The 21,898-nt window shown below is 44.5% G+C and overlaps 1 protein-coding gene across 4 annotated transcripts in view; it reads left to right on the forward strand.

Moving 5' to 3' along the window:
• myo16 (myosin XVI) overlaps window positions 1-21,898 on the forward strand; it is a 95,893-nt gene that overhangs the window by 60,911 nt on the left and 13,084 nt on the right. For all 4 annotated transcript variants that reach the window (XR_003464158.1, XM_019261183.2, XM_027291004.1 and 1 more), the window contains exons 21-32: window positions 104-176; window positions 2,952-3,104; window positions 3,631-3,831; window positions 4,929-5,004; window positions 6,114-6,310; window positions 7,326-7,406; window positions 9,040-9,245; window positions 16,537-16,639; window positions 17,331-17,427; window positions 17,517-17,790; window positions 19,458-19,840; window positions 19,947-21,206. Coding sequence is in view for 3 of the 4 variants with exons in the window: in XM_019261183.2 (XP_019116728.2) it covers window positions 104-176; window positions 2,952-3,104; window positions 3,631-3,831; window positions 4,929-5,004; window positions 6,114-6,310; window positions 7,326-7,406; window positions 9,040-9,245; window positions 16,537-16,639; window positions 17,331-17,427; window positions 17,517-17,790; window positions 19,458-19,840; window positions 19,947-21,206 (3,104 nt within the window). In the remaining variant the exon portion in view is untranslated. The remainder of the gene's footprint in view (window positions 1-103; window positions 177-2,951; window positions 3,105-3,630; window positions 3,832-4,928; window positions 5,005-6,113; window positions 6,311-7,325; window positions 7,407-9,039; window positions 9,246-16,536; window positions 16,640-17,330; window positions 17,428-17,516; window positions 17,791-19,457; window positions 19,841-19,946; window positions 21,207-21,898) is intronic.

Consider the following 21,898-nt stretch of genomic DNA (forward strand, 5'->3'; position numbering starts at 1 on the left):
GTGTGACTCAAACACACACACACACAAACATGATAACTCCTGATCCCCGAGTAAAAGTGTTACAATATATTAAATATGCTCTCTATCCGTTCGTTTGTTTCAGTGATCCTGCCTTGGAAATCGGGATCTTGGACATCTTTGGGTTTGAAGAGTTTCAGAGGAATGGATTTGAGCAGGTGGGACAATGCTTACTTTCATTCAGCTTCGGTCAGCACCCCCTCTGAGAAAAACACATCAGTGCTGTGTTCCCTCTTCTCTTCAAGCTGACAGATAATTCCTCCTAATCAAGCCAAATGCACTTACGACATTCCGTGATTTATTTTGATCTAAATCGAATTCTTAAAATATTTGGGACTGTTATCTATTTTAGCCCGGATTTAGCCGTTTTAGTCTGTAAATGTAATGAATGAGGTGAGATCTGAGGCTGCCTGTGGCGTGATTTTCAGCTGTCCTCAAGTGAACCGGCTGCTGACACAATGACTGCCTGTGTGTGTGAGATGTCGGACTCCTAGGCGGCTTCAAACCAGTGTGTGTGTGTGTGTGTGTTTGTTTGCATGAAGAAGAACATCTGTCTCAAGGCTGCATTGTTCACATTATTGAATAAAACAACCAGCAACAATGACAGTTACCTAAACTGTTTCAAATTAAAGAACCTGCGTGATTTCACAAAATGTTCTTTATTAGTGTTGTCGAAATAGCTCCTTCACCAGTAATGGTGTTAAGCAGCTGGCTAAAAACATGTATGAATCCATCCTGTACTAACTCTCAGCACACGATAGTGGAAGCCTGAGAATAACCCAGCAGTCGCTCCTTGTTGTTAGAGAGTTTGAGCATCCTGCAACAGCTATATGGCACTAACATTGCACTAGAATTAGTAATTATAGCAATATTTAGTGAGCGATGATTTCTTTTGGTGTGTACGTGCAACAAGTTTGTATACACGGATGGATAAGCATGTGCGATGCTTGGTTGTGTGGTTGTTTCCAGTTAGTCAGTGGGTGTGATTACAGGGTACAGCATGTGCAGCTCAAGTACGGCTCACCTGTTATGGGCTGTAAATCTGCCGTGCACTCATCATCAAGCTTGCACTGTTAATAGACTCCCACATAGTAAGAGCAGCAGGGACCAGGCAGACAAGTCTGTATATCACAGAGCATTTGTGTGTGAGGTGTCTTAGGGTGTAATTCATAGAACTCAAGAGGCTAAGTGCTTATTCCTGTTACTCAGAGCTTAAGGTCCCTCCCTGTGGAGCTGCCAATCTCCTCGCAGCTTTTATTAAGTCCGGCGTATGTTTGGATTTGCTCTCGAGCGTGTGTGTGAATGGTGTGTGTGCTACCGAGAGGTCCGTCTGGCCTCTGGATGATGTCTAATTTAAGTGAAGGCGAGGGATTGCGTGACCTCCTCTTGAGGTCATGAAAAGAGCAAGTGAGAGCAGGAGCCTAACCAAAGGGGAGACACTACTCTACACTACCCCCGCCTCTTTCCCTCAGACCTCCTCTCTATTTTTGCTGCATTTTAATGTCAGTTGTATCAAGTCGAACACATTACCTGTCGCCCACCCGAGGAGAAAAGAGGAGGAGCGAGGTCTGGATAAACAAACCGATGATGAAAAACAAGCCCTCATATTCTGACATGTTTGTACACACGTGTGCAGACACGTACACTGGCACGCTCAACACACAAGCACCATGATCAGGGTCATTAGTGCTTGTTAATTAGAGCTGTGTTTGTCAGTGGTGTGTTGTACCTGCTCAGCACTTTGCTAATGAGCTAACTCAATCAACCACCTGCTGGGACTAAGCCTTTAATGTACTAGACTGGCTTGTAGACAAACACTGATGAGCGAAAAAGCAGCGTACAAACAGACCACACAGACTACAGCCGCACCGCGGAACAACACATCTCAAGATGAGCACTTCTCAATCAGCAGGCTGAGACTAAATGTGGGTCATGGCGCTGTTGTGATGCGGTCACGTGACGGCGCCTGAACAGACAAAACTCAACCCTGTTTATTCCCTGAAATATCTTTCTTTCAATATCAGACAGAAATATTAGAAAGAGAAGTGCAGAGGAGGAGAAGCCCTTTAACACCAAATGAACTCAGTCAACAATAAATAAATAAACCTGCCTCCTGTATGAACTATCTGTAGCTGATCAAGGTTGGCCCACACACATGTAGAGAGATGAATACTTTTTGAGGTGGTATAAAAAGTTTGAGAAACACTGACCCCAGCTCCAAAAGTCATGTTTGTCTGGAATCTGTTTTCGTGTCAGATGCAAAAACACGAAGTCAGAGGCATCAGATCTTGGGTTGAAAAGAGGGACACTTCACTAAAGTTCAAGTTTGACTAGTCAATCCTTTAAAAATCACTGGAAGACTTTGTTTGGGCGCTCTGCTTTGTGACACATTTGGGTTCAGGAGTTCAGAAGTTTAAACAGGCCCGCTGCTGCAGTCTGCTGTCCTGTGTTTGTTCCCCTTCATATAACATGTTCCTTCTCATTACATCAATGTGACAAGTCACACTCGAGTCTCCGCTTCAGAGCTCCACGCTCACTCCAGACAAACTGATTTGATTGGTTGACTGCTGGGTTAGGAAGAGTTCATGTGTCCCAGCAGGAACACTTAGTGCATATTATACAATCGTAGAAAAAAAAAGGCTCAGCTTTGGGACGTCCATTACTGTGTACATCATGCATGAGATGTTCCTGTAAACAACTTAACTGATTTCGGGGTCAGATGTGTTATATTTGTAGTCCGTTCATTTATGCCTCGTTGACTTCCCCCGTCGGTGCGACAGCAAGTTGTGTTTGAGATTGTATATGTACATTTACGTGTTTTGAAAACAAACATACAGCAGTGTGTCTCTGAGGAGGAACTTCATGCCGTGGGCACTGAAGTGTGTGTTCAGAGGCTGATGTGTGTTTGTGTGTGTGTGTTGCGTGCATTCCAGCTGTGCGTGAACATGACCAACGAGCGGCTGAGGCAGTACGTCTCCGAGGTGCTATTCCAGCAGGAGCAGGCTGAGTGTCTGCAGGAGGGCATTGCCATGGAGACCCCACACTCCCCCGGCAACCAGCCAGCTGTTCTGGACTTCTTTCTTCAGGTATTGTACGTTACTGGTTTAGACCAGTCCAGTCCAGTTTGGTGTCTCATGATGTAATTCAACATTGCAAGCACACCCAGACAAGACTTTTTACAAAAGAAAAAGTCAAATTCAGACAATTTCATCCCGTCAGAAAGTTGATTTTTATCTCTTCTTGTGTCAAAAAATATTTTATTTCTCTTTTTTTAAAGATTGATTGTAAAAATAGCACACACCTCACTAGAATATTACTGGTAGGACTGGTGGTTAAGATGCCACGAACATGTAATTTGTAAATTGTGGCCGAGGACCTTTGTTACATGTCACTGTTTCTACTATCTCTATTAATAATGTCCAGAAAATCTAAACCAAATAAAAACGACTGAAGCTATTTGATATCGGGGGTACATTTTATTGATCCCCATAGGGTAGAGCAGTGGGGATCAATAAAAGTGTCATAATGAAAATAATTTATGAGTATTATCAGGGGTGCTTTGTAGACACGACTGACATAAATAACATGAGCATCTGTTTGTTCCTCCTCCAGAGGCCTCAGGGACTGCTGTGTGTGCTCGATGAGGAGAGCCAGAGCCTGCGGCCGGCAGAGCAGACCCTGTACAAGAGGCTGTCAGCTCAGCTGGACTCCAGCCCGACTCACGGCCTCTCGCTCACAACCAAGGACGGCAACGGAAACCCCCCGCCAAAAGATCAGGGCCCAGCCTTCACTGTCAGCCACTATGTCGGACAGGTCTGTCTGTATTTCAGATACAACTGTGTTTAGAGGCAGGAGGGCGGGGCAGTGTAAACCCGAGAACTGTGACTACAGGTACCGTCTGTTTTACATCCCCCTTTGCTAGGTATTGTTTCCCAAAACGGAAATTCAGTCTGAAAATCAAGTAAGACAAGCTGTTTCACAACTTTTGCAGCTGTTGTAATACATCGCCACATTGATGCTTTATGCTATCTCATTCCATCTGTAGCAGACTGCTGCGTCTGCAGAGTGACCTCGTCAAGTGTCGAGCGATTTTTGCGTTTGTGTTTGAGGTGATGGAACAAACTGTTTGTCTTTCCCCCAGAAGCTGCTGCAACTATTCTCAGATGTATTTACATTTAGCTCGGTTGTTTGTTTGCGGCTGAAGTGATTTTTCTCAACCAGCTCTTCTGCACTCGTTTCCCTCAGCAGTAAATATCTGCAACATTTGACTTGTCAGTTAATCAGTTAGTAACATCGGTTGAAACTGATAGGTGGAACCAAGTCTACTTGCCCTTTTCTGTTTAGAACCCACCTGCACAGAAAAAACACTCAAGAAGGTGACAGTGTTTGCTTTTTTGGGGGTTAGATGTGATTCATTGTTTTACAGTCCACTGCATGAGGGGGTAAGACTACAAATAACAGTCTCTCTGAAAGAGTTCATTCATCAAACATAGCAACATGACTTCACTTAGATCCACGAAAGATTCATGATGTCTTTGGTAAGTTTCATATGTCCTTTAGGATCTATGATAGTAGATAATAGATCCATTTATTATTGGTAAGCAGAATGCAGGGGCAAATTGCAAATATGAATGTTATTGTTTTATTGTGCATTTTTCTTTAGAGGACTGGATGATTGTCCACATTAAAACAGTCACACGTAATTAAGAAAAACATAAGATGATATGATAATGTGTGGCATTGCCGAGTGTATACAAAAAAGGATATGCTACCACATCTCATAGCCAAAGGAAGTTCATTTGGTGCTTTCACACAGATATTAGTCTATGAAATTGAACGTTTTATGCTGCATATAAGATGAAATCTGCACCGTGTAAGTGAATGTGCATGTACGATCTGTTTTCCACCAGATTTCATACGACCTGACAGGATCGCTCACGAGAAACAAGGACTCCCTTCCTCAGAACCTCTTGTTTACGATGAAGTGTGAGTACCCAGTGAATAACACGCATATGAGCACATTGTGGCGTCAGAGCACACTTGATCACAAAGATGCACTCTTGTCTAAACCCAACAGCACACAAAACCACTCTCTGTCTAAGTGTGTCTGTGTTTGCATGTGTGTGTGTGTGTGTGTGTGTGTGTGTGTGTGTGTGCGTGCTCCATCACGTATGCAGCAGACAGCACCGTCTGTGTGTATATTGTCTATAGAAGGTGCCAGATGTGGGTGTTGTGGGTAGCGGGACACAGGCAGTCGTTGTGTGACTGCCAGACCAGTCTTACGTCCAGCAGGCTAATTGCTGTAATTCCCATGATGAGGATAATCTTCTAAAGGCTAGCCGTTCACTCTCACTCGACTGCTGTCCCTCCGTCCGACCGAGCCGATGCGCTGCCATTCATCTGCACACACTGACTCGCGTATTATGTGGTTTCTGCTCGCGGACGTCATTTCCTCCCCACTTTGAGTTTAGGTCTTAAAGCTAATTGGACAGCAGAGCGATCCATGTAAGTCTATATTCAGGTGGTGGCAGTGATTGCTTTAAATTAAAAGACACTTAACCCTGTAGCTGTGTGTGTAATTAAGTCCTTAAATGAGTGCAGGACTCGTGTTTGTTTTTCTTTGCTTAGTACGCCTACTTGCCATCATTCTGCCTCTCTCGCTCTCTCTCTCTTTCTCTCTCCCTTGCTCGCTCTCTCACTCTCTCTCTCTCAGGCTTTCAGATGAGAGCCACACGCCCACGTTCACGCACATGTTGTTTGGCTTTGTGAATGAGTTCATTGTTGTTGTGGACCACTCCACGTGTGTGCCGAGTGGCGTGGTCCATCGCCTCCTGTTGCCTAAAAGATTGTTTACATGGAGCCTAACTTTATGCCTCCATCTCCCCTCCACCCTCACCCCTTCTCTGATGCTTCTTTCCTTCCTTGTTTACATCCTTCTTTCTTTCTTTCTTGTTCATCCTACCTCTATTCATTCTCCTCCACCCCCTAATTTCCACCAATGCCGTTGCTTCTTTTCACCCTTATTTTCCTTCCTCTCTCTCTCTCTCACCCCTCCCTCCCTCTCTCCTTCTGTGTTTGTGCTTTGTGCCCTGCAGCCAGTGAAAGTGTGTTACTGCAGCAGCTCTTCCAGTCCAAGCTGACTCAGACTGGTTCTCTGGTGCCAGCAGCCCAGAGCCGTGCCGGGCTGAGAGGGCCTAAAGCTGCCCTGTTGCTCCACAGGATGCCGTCAGCCTCCCTTGTCACTGCCAACACTGTCCCCCAACAGCCCAGGAGGTACCATGACCTTACCAAGGTACGGTACATTGTTGACAGAATGGTGAGGGCAGGACTACACATGAATCACTCATACAGAAAGTCTGTTGTTGCTCTGTTGTTGTACGGTCAGCTCCAGAATATACGTGAAGGATGTTGCAGGCCTTGTTAATTTTGTATATTTTAATAATTTGGCAATTAGATTTAGGGTGAGCTGTCTCAAAAGGTGCACTGATCATACGAACTTTTGAAACTAGACAATGAAATGTAGGCATATATGAGCTGAAGGCACACACTCTCTGTCTGACTGCTGTGTCGATCAATGGAAAAACAGGGATAGTAAAAAAACAAAACAAGACATCAGTCTAATTTAAGCTGCTTCCCACCACAGTGCTATATATAAACTTCTGGGAATTAGATTTGTTTTTGAGAAACTCCACAAGCATGCATGCATACAGCCCACAGGACACACAATCATAACAACACAAATCACACAAATCACAAAAAATCTCAATATGCCAAATATCTTTTATTCAATCCATCGTCTGCGTGTTTATTTTTTAATGTTTTGAACATTAGCGTGTCGTACTGGCGCACATGTGTGAATGAAAAGTCTTGCTGGTTGTGTAACCTCCTAGAGAGTTGTGCCCGCTGTCTCTGTGGCTCATTAGGCATCTCGAGAACGGGCTTACATAAGACCTCTTTCACATCCCTGATCAGTCCTACCAGCCTTATACGGTAACATTAGGTAATATTCCAGTACAGAACTGGGAGCGAAACAATAAATAAGACAATAAATGCTGTAATGCATATGAAGCTGACTGAGAAGTGGTCTAATGGGGCTGTTCATTGCAAACACATCCTAATACAAAAAGATTTTGAAGTGTCCATTTTTCTGATCTCTAGTCAAAGCCTATCAGCCTAATGTGATGTTAATGTGTGATGATTATGTTGTAACGACCACGTATTCCTCAGAGACCACTTGAAGTAAGATGCGCAGCTATCTCACATCTATTTTTTCTCTCTCTCTCTCTATTATCTCTTCGATTCATCAGATCCTGAAGAAGAAAGGTTCGAGCTCCTTCCTCCAGCGACTAGAGCGCTGTGGACCCATCACAGTGGCAGTCCAGCTGAGGGTAAGAACCATTATCCAGAACCCAATACACAGTTTTTCAAAGATGAGGTCAGGTCTCTGAGTCATGAAGTACGATGTTTGGTTTCTGTTCCATATTTTCATTAATGAGCATGTTGGTTAGAATATGTGCCTGACAGCAAGGTCAGGATTGTTTCTGTGTTTTTCAGGGGTTTCCTCCCACAGTGACTAAAGATGTGCAGGTGTTTGGACACTAAATTGTCCACAGATTGTGTTTGTCTATATTTGTTGAGGTCCAGGACACAGTGTACACTAATTATTTCCCAGTACATGTTGTGGCAGGCTTTAACTGAATAAACAACTTGATTTTGGAGACTGATGATTCTCAGATGAAGCTATAAATAAGCTTGACAAGCCATTGTTATAAAAGTATCTACTGCAGCACTCAACTGTTAAAGAAAAGCCAGTATATACGTTTAATTTACTCTTTACTCCGACGCCAATCAGACAAAACACATATATACTGGGTGAGCATCTCCATCAGATCTCAAATGAATGCAGGGATTTGCCTGCTCAGGCTGAGCGAACCTGAAGGAGCTTCAGGCGTTGTTCACAGTAAAGTCATTTCAATTATGATTCACACTCTGTCTTCCTGCAACCTCACTGCTACTATCGGCTGTGCATGGGGACTTGAAGTGAAAGCAGGGATTTATTAATGAAACCTAAGGTTTTCTGTTAGTGCTCATCTCAGAGAAACCTCTGCTGCTTATACGTCCGCATCCTCGCACACTCGTTCCCTCACCCTAGTCTTTGAAACAGCCTTTGCAACAATACAGCCCGAAGACCTGGAGTGGCATACTGTGATTTCACAACTATATAAAGCAGCAGTGATGTTCATTTGGAGTAATGCAGTTCCGTGTCTGCTGGTGACGCAAGAAGGCTGAGATGCGGCTCGGAGAAGCAGTACCTTTTGTCTGAATGAAGCCAGTGTGTTGCACAAACAGAGTTGTGGGCTTGTGGCCGATGAGTCCCTCAGGGAATGGGAGGGAAAGGAGAGAGTGGGCTGAAGAATGATGTTGTACCAAGCCAAGCATGAAGCCCTCCACGTGAATGAATGAACAATGAACAACAACCACTGTGTGTCGTGCGTATGCATTTGCGCGTGCTGTGCGCGTGTTTGGAGCAATGTGATTGCTGGTAGTGACGTTCAAAGATGAGGGGAGAGGTGCTGGTCATTGTACCTAGAAGTATGCAGAGCGTAGACTGACGTCAGTCAGAGGAGTGGAAGAGACACAGATGTAAGCATTTATGCGGATACGGATGTGTGGGTATTTGTGCGCGTCTGTGTGACTTTGGAGCTCGAAGAAAAGCTCTCTCACACTCGCACCCTTAAAAAGAGCAAAGAGCTCTTTGTGTTTTTGCTTCCTCCAGATGCAAAACACCCCCCCAAAAAAAAAAATCAGACCACTTTGTCTCAAACACAACGCGATCTCACTCCCAGTCACCGTGACTCAGAAAACAGGTTACAATGCCAAACAGAAGAAGACGGAAGGCCCTTGCTTCCCTTCTTTAACGCTTACTGTGCAAGAACAACCCACTGAACACTACACTGAATAATCAGATTACAACATGTTTCTCATTCTGATATGTTAAATTGACTGTATCTCCTCCTTCAGAACTCGCTGTCAGAGGTCATCAGTAAGCTGCAGGCCTGCACGCCTCACTTTGTGGAGTGTGTGCGCCCCAACGGCAGCGGCCAGCCAGACAGCTTTGACAGCTTCCATGTGTCCACCCAGCTACAGTACATTGGGGTGCTTGAGATGGTGCGCATGATCCGCTATGGATACCCTGTCCGCCTGTCCTTCCAAGGCTTCCTCAGCAGGTCAGTGCCAGAGCATGTTGCATAATTAAGCGCGCGGCAACTGTTATAACTCATCCCCTGACGTTATTGTTCCATGTCTGCGTGCTGATCCGTTCACTCCGCTGCAGCTTCTTCTTTAAAGGGAAGGATTAAACGACGCTGGATTGCTCTGCTTCTCCCTCTTTGTCTCACTCATCTCAGTTCTTCAGATACATTACGCTCCCAGCAGGGTCACTGTGATCTCTGTCAGTTTATGTGTTACTGAGTGAGCAGGTCAGAGTAAGCTGAAAGTTTCAGAGCGTATGCCGCCGTCTCTACATCTGCTGCTCAGGATCATGTGCTCGCATGCCGACTGACACATTAGCATTGACAAGTCACAGCAACCCCTCGGCTGTTAGAAGCACAAAATGACCTTGAATGGCTCTTTAAGAGAAGTCTGCTGCAGCTGATGAATGCCACTATCACATTTCCCATGTCAGCCCGACACACACACATTAACGAGTCAGTTGTGTGTAAGGTCTCCATGTCCCACACTTTAGTTATATCTCTCCATCTCTTTGCTTAACTCTTTCACTGTGTTTCCTGCCTTCTTTCCCTTCTCAGTTTGTCAGTTTTTCTTTTCCACTTCTCTCCCGATGCTGAAAAACAGTGGAGAGGATTTAGCTTTAAGTCTGTCTGTCTCTCATCCTCGGTCTGACTCCCAGTCTCTCTCTCTCTCTGTCTCTCTGTCTCTCTCTCTCTCTTTTTGAGGATAAAGGGATTAACATGAACATTCCTGCCAGATAATAAGTGAGGACAAAGCTGGTCACATGACCCCCACCCACACACACCCCCCAAAAAAAAGTTTCCACTACCCTGCTGTAAACATCATCACATCACCACACACACTCATACAAAATGTTAAACTTAAAGATAAAATATAATGAAACAAAATGCTGTTTATTATTATTATTATTATTATTATTATTATTATTATTATTATTATTATTGTTATTATTATTATTATTATTATTATTATTATTATTATTATTATTAAATAAGAAGGCTTACATAGAAGGCCATGGCTCACACTCTTTATCTGGTTTCTGGTGAGATTTCTCATCCTGACTAGGCGACTCTCAGGATTTAGAAAGTAACCAGCGTAAGGATGCATAGTAAAGAAAAGAGAAAGAGGCTACCCATGCCCTGTGGAGCGTTGTGCAAATGGATGAGGGTGCTGTATTTATTGTCAGTACAGTCTGACACTTAATATTTTCTGGTCAGACACATACCAGGTGAAATAGATAAGTGAAAGTCAGATAATGGGTCTTTTCATGAGGGAAAACCTCAGCTGGGAATTGAATCTAGAGAACTAGGCCCTAGTTAAATGATGAAGTGAATCCAATATAGATTGTAGTGTTGTCTGCCTGTAAGCTGCCTCCAGCTCCTTTGTGTTTTTGATGGATAGACCTTGTAGAGCCGGCCTTCTCACGCTTCAGGCTGTAATTGAAAGATTCCTTATGAGGGTTCTGTGAAATCTGTTTGCTAAGCCATATGTGAGTGTCATAGTGTTGTATGAAAGCACTGTGCTAGCTACAGTACAAGAGTCAGCTCGTTAGGGCTGGGTATAAACCAGAGTGTGTGTGTTTGCAGTGAGTTGGTCAAGCGTAGGTCGAGGTGGTTTGACTCTCAAGCAGCTTGTCTGAGATTCCAGGCTGGTTTCCAGGACTTTTTTTTTTTGTATTTTCACACTGCAAAGTTAGAGTTCTTAGTTTTTGTCTTGCATGAATAGAGCTCACTGTCAGACAGAGACAGGACGTCTGACATCAAGATAAATGGTTGAGAAGGGTCCAAATGAGAGTATACCCAAACAAAAGTCACGTCTATTGTTTTGTAAAGCTGAGTTTACTTCAACTTAACCAGCGGAGACATGAAGATGGTGTGAAACTCACACTTGTCAGGTTTGGGAAACATATTTTTCAGTATTTATTTTTTTTAAATCGTCCAGAATTTTGGAAGATTTTTTGGCTTTATTGGACAGAATAATACAGAGGCAGATAGAAAACAAGAAAAAAGAGAGCATATGACAACAAAGTTCCACCTGTGATCATTACAGTATACAATATGCATGGCATGGCAGCTTGGGGCGGGAGCAGAGTCGACCCAAAGAAGAACAAGCACCGGGAAGGAGACCCATTGTGAAGCAGGCAGTGTGATGGTCAGGTGGTTGTTCGCTTTTTTTCCCCCCCAACACGTCCTGCAGCGAGATGTAACATCAGACAGCTTGACAGGGTGTGATTGAGCAACGAACATACTATTACCACTTGTGGCAGGTTAGTTGGCATGTAGTCCTCCATTCCTCCAATTTACCAGCTGTCCGGTCAGTGTAGGGTTTTGCAGAGTGAGACAAGACAAAAGAAACCTAAAAATCAGCAGACAGGACATCAAGAGCATGGCTAATTATCTGTTTTTGGAATCAGCTGGATGAAATACCTGACATTTTCACGTCATGAGAATTACCTGTGCGTAACCTGCCACTCTGAATCAAGAAAGCAGAACACTGGTGTGTCTGATTCCCACGGGAGGTCTTGTAGAGCTGCAAATGAGATACAGGTGGGTTAGCGAGGAAAGTCGACTTCACTGTCAGGTCTGATCTTTTGCTGAACGCTTCCTACAGTAAGCTAGAAGATGAGTAAAGTTAGTGAAGACAGTGCACCATTCAAAGAGAGCACTGGCAAAGGAGAGCTTCAGTAGACACCTTCACTACTCCACCTTCAGTTGTCAGCATTCATTCATTAATTCATGTTCCACGACCGCTCAGTGTCAGGTCATACCATGGTTGCAGGGCCTGGGCAGATCCCAGCTGACATATGCCTAGAGGCATGGTACAGCCTGGATATGTCACCACATCACAGGGCACAGAGAGACAAACAGCTATTGCTAATGTCCACATTAAGAATTACAGGCAATTTAGTGTCGCCAATTAACATATAAACCTGCATCCATCTTTACAAGTCCAGGGTGCAAGATTTCGGGGGATTTATTGGCAGAATATGTTAATATTCATAAGTATGTTTTCATGAGTGCACAATCGTCTGAGAATAAGAATCGTATGGTTTTGTTACCGTAGATTGAGCCGATTGAGAGAGCGGTCACTCTGCTGTGCCATGCTGCACCCCCATGTTTCTATAGTAGCTCAGAATGGACAAACAAAATACTCCATAGGGGCTTTTGCATTTTTCATGAGTTTTGTGGCCAGCATAGTTTCTCCTACACCCTTCAAAGGGGGCGTGCACAGTTGGTTACAGTCTGCGTAATCTATTTAAGATCTGCTGCAAAATCTCTGATTGTCTGCAAGGCAGAGGCTCACTGCTCCTATAATGCGGAAGCACAGGCCTGGTGAGTAACGAGATCATGAATGAGACTCTCATCTACTCATTGATAAATTTGGTTGGCTGAACTTCCAGGACTCTGGTTGCTGTTGTCAATCAGCCTCTAATCACTGCAGCACAGGAGACATCTTCTATGGTGTGTCAAACTGCATTCAGCCTGCCCTCTAAACTAGTCTAGTTTGGCCTGGTGCGCCGCTGCAAGAATATGATCTACCTCAGCTAGATTCATAGTTTGGCTGCAATGCTGTTACTGTATATGAGCACAGAAGAAGAGCTACCGCCAGTAGACAGATGAACCTAAAATGGCTTGCAGAGGCAGGATTGGTGACTGGCAAGACATCTACAAGATCTGAAACAATGCGTATCCAGTGTAGTGATGTGAACAGATGATAATAATAATAGCCTGATGAATCAAGCCAAGCTACTGGAGTCTAGGAGACTGAGCCAGGATCCTAGACTCCAGGATCGGCACACTGGACAGCAGCTGTGTTCTGTTCTGTGTGATACAAGGCCAATTATTTTATCCAGTCCATTCCAGTGAGGACGAACAAAAGAAAAGACAAACTTTGTAGAAGTCTCACATGTATGTGTTTAACCAGAGAGTAGTAAATGTCTGCTTCATTTGTAAAAAAAGGCACAATACAAGGCAGTACAACACTATCAGAGACACCGTCTCACTAGTGAAACACACAAGCTGAATCAAAATGATGGAGTAACCCTTCATTTCTGGAGCATTGTGGGGTTTTTTTTTGTGTTCATACAAATTGATTTTTTTAATTTGATTTTCTTTTTTTCTTTTTTTAATGTGCCTTTGTCTGACGTGTGTTCCTGCTGTTTATACATTAAGGTTAATTTAAGCAGCTGCCACTCACAAAGACACCACTCAGCTCAGCTCAGCCCAAGTGCCATTCATATCTCTCTCTCTCTCTGTCTCTGTCTCTCTCTCTCTGTCCTCTACCGGGTTCAGACAGAGCCAATGAATGAACACAGCCTTGGCCAAGGAGGGAGCTGCAGCAGAGTGGGGGTGGGCTACACTGCTGTTTTCACAGAGCTCGTTCTCACACACAGTTTCTCATCCTTTTCTCACATGCTCCCTCCTCTAAACCACCATTTTCTTCTTTTCCTTTTTTTTTAATTACTTCCTGATCCCAACATGTTTTATTTCTTTCATCCTTTCACGTGCACGATCACGCTATCTCAATTTTGACCAGTTTCTTATTCGCTTTTCTTTTTTCCATTTGTCACTTTCTCAAAACAGACCCCTGCCCTTGACTAATCAAACTGACATGCCAGTGAATCAGCCATTAATCTTGAGGTTGCTATATTCTAGTGAACACAAACACACACACACACACACACACACACACACACACACACACTGGAACCATACAGACCACTTCACTAAGTCATAGTGGTTGCCTGAAGCAAATTACATTATGTCCTGGTAACCAGAGTGATTTATGAGGAAATCTATTTTACTATTGCTTTTATTTGTCTTTTATGATACACTATGTGTTTTGTGGCCCGGGTTTATTTTCTGTCAATGTGTAAGGTCAAATACGGCCACTTAAACCTCGTCTCAGCCCTTCATGTGTTGTTGCTTTTTTCAGTTCGAAATTGTTGCAAAGTGGATGAGAAAGAGGCATCAGTATTCAAAGAGCATGTCGCAAATGTAGCTCACAAGCATGTAGCTCATTTTCTATATGGCCAAATGGACCCACTTGGACTTCTATAAATCCAAGTGGGTCCTCATTACCTCCAACTGATGGATAAACACACACATTTGTAGGTTATTAAGTTACCTACAGAAGAGTATCCATCATTCAGGCTGAGCACTGGGGTGGAAGTCCATGACTAAACGGAGCCAATAAGCTTCGAGGATGTGGCAACTGAAGGTTTGTCTGTGGAAATGAGTGGTTTAAATTCCAGCTGCGTCGCCTTTACCACCGTTGTGACGCTCAGTAACAGTAGTCACCGATGGCCCTTTGGTCACAGAGAACCACATTAGTGCTCTGTAGCCCTCCATTTAAACTCTTATCAAAGGAGTTATTTCACTTCTTTGACTCCACATGAAGTCCCCTTGGGTCTTGTAAAAGCTGGGACCATCGATGGTTTTCATATCCTCATAGGGGAGGTCATGGGTTTACAGAGTTCCTTTGTGTTTTATGAGCCCAGTGGGACAGCGTGTGCTGTCTGTAGGACTGGTATTACCATACAGAGAGAGGGTTAGGGAGAGTTCAGACAGACCCCACTCTTCCAAATCAAACACATCCCACATTCACTTGCCCTCACTTACTCACTATTGACAACACAAGTGGTTTATGCGTCCAGCCATCTGCTTGTTATATTTTCCTCATCAGATGACATCATCAGCTGGCTCTGCCTCTTATTGATAACAGAAGAGAAACTCTGACGGACGAAAAGCACTGAGCAACTGGTATGAAGTTTGGAGGGGTTGTATGATGATTTATCTGTGCGTATACATTAAATACTCACTCAATAAATGCAGGTACAGTTTATCCTTCAGTAGATTGTACTGTAGTTACAGTATGGTGTAGTAAAGCCAAAGAAGAGACTTAAAAAGATAGGCTACCTGTAAAATATTGATCTGTGTGGGTCACCTCTCCCCCAGACATATCAGCTATTGGTATCATGAGCCTCATCACAGTTTAAAATAACTTTATTTGACTTTACAGTTTTAGGCTGACTCCGAGATCCTTCAGTTTCCAGATAAACAAATCATATTTACTTACAGCTCCTGGACAGAAACACGGGTGTAAACTCTCAATCTGTTGTCTTAAAAATGAGGAATTGTGTCTCTTGTCGCTGTTGACTTACTAAATTGACTCACTGTATTTGAACAGGTATGTTCTTGTGGGTACAAAATAACAATTAAATCTTAAATCTGTTATTAATTGATAGCATCAGGAATTATTATGCAGTTGGACCCATGGAAAATATGATGACTTGTTGGGTCTCTGTAAATTATACAACCTAGATCTGCTCTACATGGAAAGTATCATGAGATAACTGTTATTACTTTATGCTATATAATTAAAATTGAATCAAAAAATTGAATAATTCTAATATAAATCTAGAGCGCATTGTTAATGCTGACTCCACCTGTACTTACTTACTAAGACTGGCTATGAGAAAAGCCCACAATATTCCCTGTTTACTCCACATGTATCTTAATTTAATTAGTATTGTATATCAACCCACCACTTTGTGTTAATATTATTAACGTGTATCCATTTCCTTTGTAGGCAACGTTTGCCAGTTGTCTGTCACAGGTGATAATGTGCTAGTCAAAGCTGGACAGTGTGGATAGAATATTTATAACACACCCAGCGCAAATGGAAAATTACTCTGGCATCCATTTACACCATGTTAACTTTAATTTTCACTTATGAACCGTGCGGCTGCTGAGTATTCCTGGAGCACGTGAAGAGGAGCTCAGAACTGAAGTGCCTATGGACGGAGAGGATGTTTTTATTTCAGTCATATTCTTGTTTTATTTCAGGCATTCAAATGTCAGCCTCACACTACTCACTCCTTCATGTCTACACATTCACACCTCACACTGCATTTAAAAGCATCCACGCTTATTTAAATATAAAGTGATGTGTATATATATTTTCTGTGTCAACACTTCTGTTGCTCACTTTCCCTTTCACCCCCCACCATCCCAGGCACAAACAAACCACTGTCTCCATCCAGCTGACCATTCATAGCAACGGTTGCCCAGGGCAACACCAATGGGAACAGATGCTGTTTGGCTGGTCTGCCGTATGACCCCACTGACATTTGAACCCATTGTTTCTGAAAAGAGGAAGGGAGGGGGGGTTTCCACTGCGACTCTTCTAAATTTCTAAGTTCAGCACATCTTTTCACACATCTTTTGTCTCTGATGTGTTCCTGTTTTTGTTTGTGTGTCTCAGATATAAAGACCTCGTGGTCCCAACTTTGGGAGACAAGAAGAGGTTATCATCAGAGGAGAGATGCCGCTCAGTTCTGCAACAGTCCAAACTCCAGGGATGGCAGGTGTGTGTATGTGTGTGCATGTGTGTGTGTGTGTGTGTGTGAGTCTACGTCTTGCCTCTTTTTCTGTCTCCATCAATAACAAAAGATTTGCCAAATGACTTAATCCCTGACCCTCTATTTTAAAGATCCCATGGAATCTTTGACAACTCGCTCCAGCTGTCCCACCTCATCATCATTCTCCTCATGCACACACTCACACACACACACACACACACAGAGCAGCAGCAGCAGCAGCAGCATGGACCCCTCCACCCGCCCCCCCGTCTCTGTCCTGTCTGCCAGACTGCTGTTGTGTCTGAGTGTGTGACCCTACAGGTCACATCAGTTCCTGCCTTGCACACGCACACACACACTCCTACACAATGCCCAGCAGACACCTATTCATGCTGCTCCTGCTTCACACACACACACTTCGCACACACCACTCCTACAAGTAGCGTGTGTTGGAATGAATAGTGTCCATCAGTGGAAGTATGTCAGCCCCACAGTTCTGTGCACCTGGTATAGAGTGACCTCCGTTACCCCCTGAAATGCCCCCTAAGCCTAGGAAATGAATGCAGAGTCAACATGCGAACCCTATCCCCCTGACCACACTCCACACCCACCTATTATCATACATCACTGCTACATGACTGCTCTCCCATCGCTCAACTAGCAAGTCACACTTTTGTGATTGTCGTTGTGTGTGCAGATGGGCAGCAGTAAAGTGTTTCTGAGATACTGGCAGGCAGACCAGCTCAACGACCGCTGCTACCAGCTCCATAAAAAGATCATCACCTGTCAGAAAGGTAACGTAAAAAAAAAACAACGACCCATGTTCTTTTTAGAGTTTGTCTGTCTGTGCTTCGCTGACACTTCTGTCTTCCTCGTGCCTCAGTGGTGCGCGGCTGGCTGGCCAGACGGTGCGTTCATCGCAGGCTGTCGCTACAGCAGAAAGAGGAGTGCAGCGTGCAGCGTTTCCTGCAGGGGGCAGAAGACATGGGGCTGCGAACGTACGACCAGTTGGTCATCCAAAACGCGTCCGACATCGCGCGGGAGAGCGACCGCCTGCGTGGCCATGGCAACAGCCTTCTCAACACCCTTGGCAACAGCCCACCGCTTGGTGAGAGGCCTGAGCCGGTGGGCAAGGAGGAGGATCAGCCCGTCAGGAGGTAAATTATCAAACACTGTCACAGCTCGTACACTCATCATTCATTTTAATGTTTGGTCCCTGTTCTAGCCAGATCATAATGTTTGTGTTGTTTGGATGATGGACTATATTCTCACCTATTACTGACTACAGTATCATCCATGATGCTGAATGTGAAGGCCTCATTGTGACTGTACAATTATTTAGCCTGGAAAATAAACACTCTGCAGTTACTGTCATTCACAGGATTCATTACCGTATGAAGGAATTGTTTGCCTCTATAGATGTGTGTGTTTGTGTTTGTTTGTGTGTGTGTCTGCGAGACATGTGTTTTGTGATTAATGATGTCATTGTATCCCCGTGCGCTGTGGGCCTTTAATTGTATGTTTCATGATGGATAGTCAGATAATGAGCTGTGTTATCAGATTGTATTAGTATTGTGTTGCACCTATGGAACGCTATCCTTATCTCCACCTCGCCTCATTCCAATATAACATATCATGCCTGGAGAAAATGGAATAACCCCGGAAGGCTTCGAAAGGTTTTTTTAAAAAAAAAAGATAATAAGAAGCTCTTTAGAGGCGGTGGCAAAAAGTCACTTCCTTAATTTAAAAAAAAAAAACTTGTTAATGGTTTATGGTAATTTGTGAAATGTGATCTGCAAATGTGTATATTTGATATATATTTTTATGCTTTCCCATTTGTGTTGATTATTTCCATGGTTACATAATACTGACCTACAATTCATTGACAATGATTGGCTACTAAATACATGCTAAAAAGGGTTTTTAATATAAAATATGTGTTCGCAGACACACACATGCTTCAGTGTCAGACAAACATAAAGCTTAAAAGTGTCTGAAAAAAGTGGAACAAATGCCAGTATAGTAAAAACTGGCATATGATTTTAATATGCAATGACCAGAGTTTAAAGACAAAGTTGTAAAAAAGTCACCACACTGCACCTGCAATCACAGTTTTAAATACGTTTTCAAATAAATTAAATTAAGTTTAAGCACAAAGATAAAGCAATACATCTTGAAAGATGAAAATAAGCATGATTTTTTTTTTTTTTTATCCTCCATGTGTCCTTGTGCACGTACCATCTTGCTGCTAGGACAGAAGACAGGCCCACAGGGAGGCTTTGAACAGGAGGAGGGGTGTCGATAGGCGGACTGTGAGAGGAGTAATTGTTGCCGCACAGTAGAATGGATTAACTAATTGGCACATGAACATTTTAACCAAACTCACCTGATTTCTTTTTTTTCTTTTAAACGCTTCCCCCTATCACCTACACACATGCCCGGCCACCTCCCGCCTGCAACTGTGGAACCAACAGATGGCTCACGCAGATTACCAAAGCAAATATCAAACTGGATATTATCAAATTAACTGCAAGGAGATTAGATTTAAAGCATCATCTCTTTGGTCTTTATCCTCAATTGGCCTCCTTAGCGAATATTTGTGGAATGACAGTTTAAGCAGGCATACATTGAGTTTCAGTTTACTGATGATCTAAATGATATGATTAACTCAGATCAGAAAATGATTGGATGGGAAAAGGTTGTGCCTGTAGCTCGAGCTTTCATGCTTCTCTGAAAAGCATGAATCAAGCACGGATGATTGAGAAAACACAAACGGTCTTTTATTTTATTTTATGTTTTTCATTTCAATTCTTCCCATTTCTAGGGTTCTGGAGAAAAGCGGGAAAGTCTACGAGGGCACCGCCAACGGGAGCACTCGAGTTATTCGCCACTTTCGCTCTAGCTCAGTACCCACCCCCCTCGCCATGGAGAACATGGTCCATTCCTCTGCCAGTCCATCCATCAAACCAGCCCTGCAGCAGGTAGCTTATACCAACGATGACGGGTCAGGCGGGGGAAGTCTTTCCTCTCCCCGTAAGCAGCCTCCTCCCAAACCAAAGAGGGACCCTAACACTCGTCTGAGTGTGTCTTATGAAGCGGTTAGTGCAGGGTTGGTGATGGCAGCCAAAGAGAGCCCCACTCCAGAGGGTTATGGTTCGCCAGCTGGAAGCCCTCCTAAATCCCAGCTGTCCCCCACAGACCCTGCAGGTATATCACCTCCACTGCTCTTCAGTAGATACAACAGATGGTGGGTTTTTGCTGTGTCCTAATGCCTTTTACTGGATTTAAAATGCTTCTTTTATAATTTCCCCAGCTTTGTCCAAGCCACGTCCCCACAGTGATGACTACACAACCATGAGGAAAGTGCCACCCCCCAAACCTAAGCGCAGTCCCAACACCAAGCTGACGGGCTCATATGAGGAGATCAACGCTGTAGCACCCCACATCCACCAGCTGCGCCCTGCTGATATGAAATTGGCGTTGTTGTCCCGTGCTGGTGGATTTGCCGGGTTTGGTGGTTTGATGCAGAAAGCCGCCTCTGTAGATGCACCACAAGGGCTAGGACTGAGCATGTACCAAGGCCAAGACGAGGAGGACGTGTACATAGAGATGTTGGGCTCCCAACAACCACGGGCTCGTAGCCTCCAGGAACCACCTGATAGCCCAGAGCAGGCCGACTCCGAGGCCGTCTACGAGGAAATGAAATATTTTCCTCCAGAAGATGGTGGAACTCATGCTGCTGTGGTTACCAAGGCAGCCAAATTGGAGGCTTTAGGCTTAGGCTTGGTGGGATTAGGGACATCTCCGCCTCAGAGCGGGGAGACCAAACGCCTGACAGCAGGGGTGACCTCTGCGATGGACATCAGTCTCTCACAGAGTACGTTCAGCAGCGGAACTGCCAAAACTCCACACGGCAAAGATGGCAGCTGTGACATCCCGGCACCGTTCCCTAATTTGCTTCCCCATCGACCACCTCTCCTGGTGTTTCCCCCCTCCCCCGTTACCTGCTCTCCTGCTTCAGATGAGTCGCCCCTCACCCCTCTAGAGGTAAAGAAGCTGCCGGTGTTTGAGACAAACCTGAACTACGCTACTGGACCTGACAGCCCCCTGTCCCCACAGTATGCTCGCCAGAGGGCTGACTCCTCCCCTAGCCTCACTGTCCTCATGCCAGAGAAGAAGTCCACACCTCCACTCACCCCTCCACCTCCACCTCCTCCTGCAAATGCCCCACCTCCCCCCTACAGACCTCCTTCACACTTCCCCTTCCCACCAGAGGCCAACTTCTTGGCCTTGACGCGAGCAGCATCTGTCACAGGGAGCACAGACTCCCCCAAAACATCGTCCTCTCAAAGAGCAAGTGGGGAACCGCTGGGGAAGCCACCTCCCTACTCCCCAGTGAAGATGTCTCGTCCTGAGCCTCGGAGAGCGCACTCGTGCTCCTCCTCTCCCCTGCTGTTCAACCCAGCCAATGGCAGACCCCTGACCAGTCCCCTGGATGAGCTCAACACTCTGTTCAGCTCTGGACGCAGTCTGCTGAGGAAGTCTACATCTGGCCGCAAGATGAGAGATGGAGGTCGGTCAATTATGCTCACACACACATGCACACGGTTACACAAACCAAAACCACAAGCAGAAAGAAGAGCACAGTTTTGAACCTTTTTGTCTGAGTGAAAGTTTCGAACTGCACGAATGGTCCAGTTACAGCTGGGATAACACCAATATGTTAGTGAGCATATATGTAAGGAATGGGTAGTTAACCTTTAGGCTTGATTCCAACCTAATCCGGCGCTACATCCAAAATGATTTCCTATTCATTTGAACAGGGGACTGTGTTTTAGCTGCAGGCAGTGCAGGCAGTAATGACACCAAGAAGTTTCCTTTGGCCTGTGTCCTAAATGAGAGCGAGGGAGCAGCAGTAAGGACAGAGTGAATCAGAGAAGTGAAGTTATTTCCTGATTGTTTCATAGCGGTTATGTTCATCGCAAACACCCACAGCCACAGGAACTCCCACACACCGCCACACAACCCCGCAGTGCCTGATTCGGTCTGAATACAGCCTTACATTGTTGCAATTTTTCACACTGTGTCCCATTCAAACCACCTGATTGTAGGTATTCATGTGTGTGTGTGTGCATGTGCAAGAGTGCATGTGTCCATTATGTGTTCTATCTACTGTGATGAGTTCATGATCAAAGTCTGCGCCACATGATTAATGGGGTGCTGGGTGATTACCTTCTGTACAACAGGAGCAGTGTGAGGTTGTAG

The sequence above is a fragment of the Larimichthys crocea genome, chromosome XVIII, assembly GCF_000972845.2.
Source record: "Larimichthys crocea isolate SSNF chromosome XVIII, L_crocea_2.0, whole genome shotgun sequence".
In the NCBI taxonomy this organism is placed as follows: Eukaryota; Metazoa; Chordata; class Actinopteri; family Sciaenidae; genus Larimichthys; species Larimichthys crocea.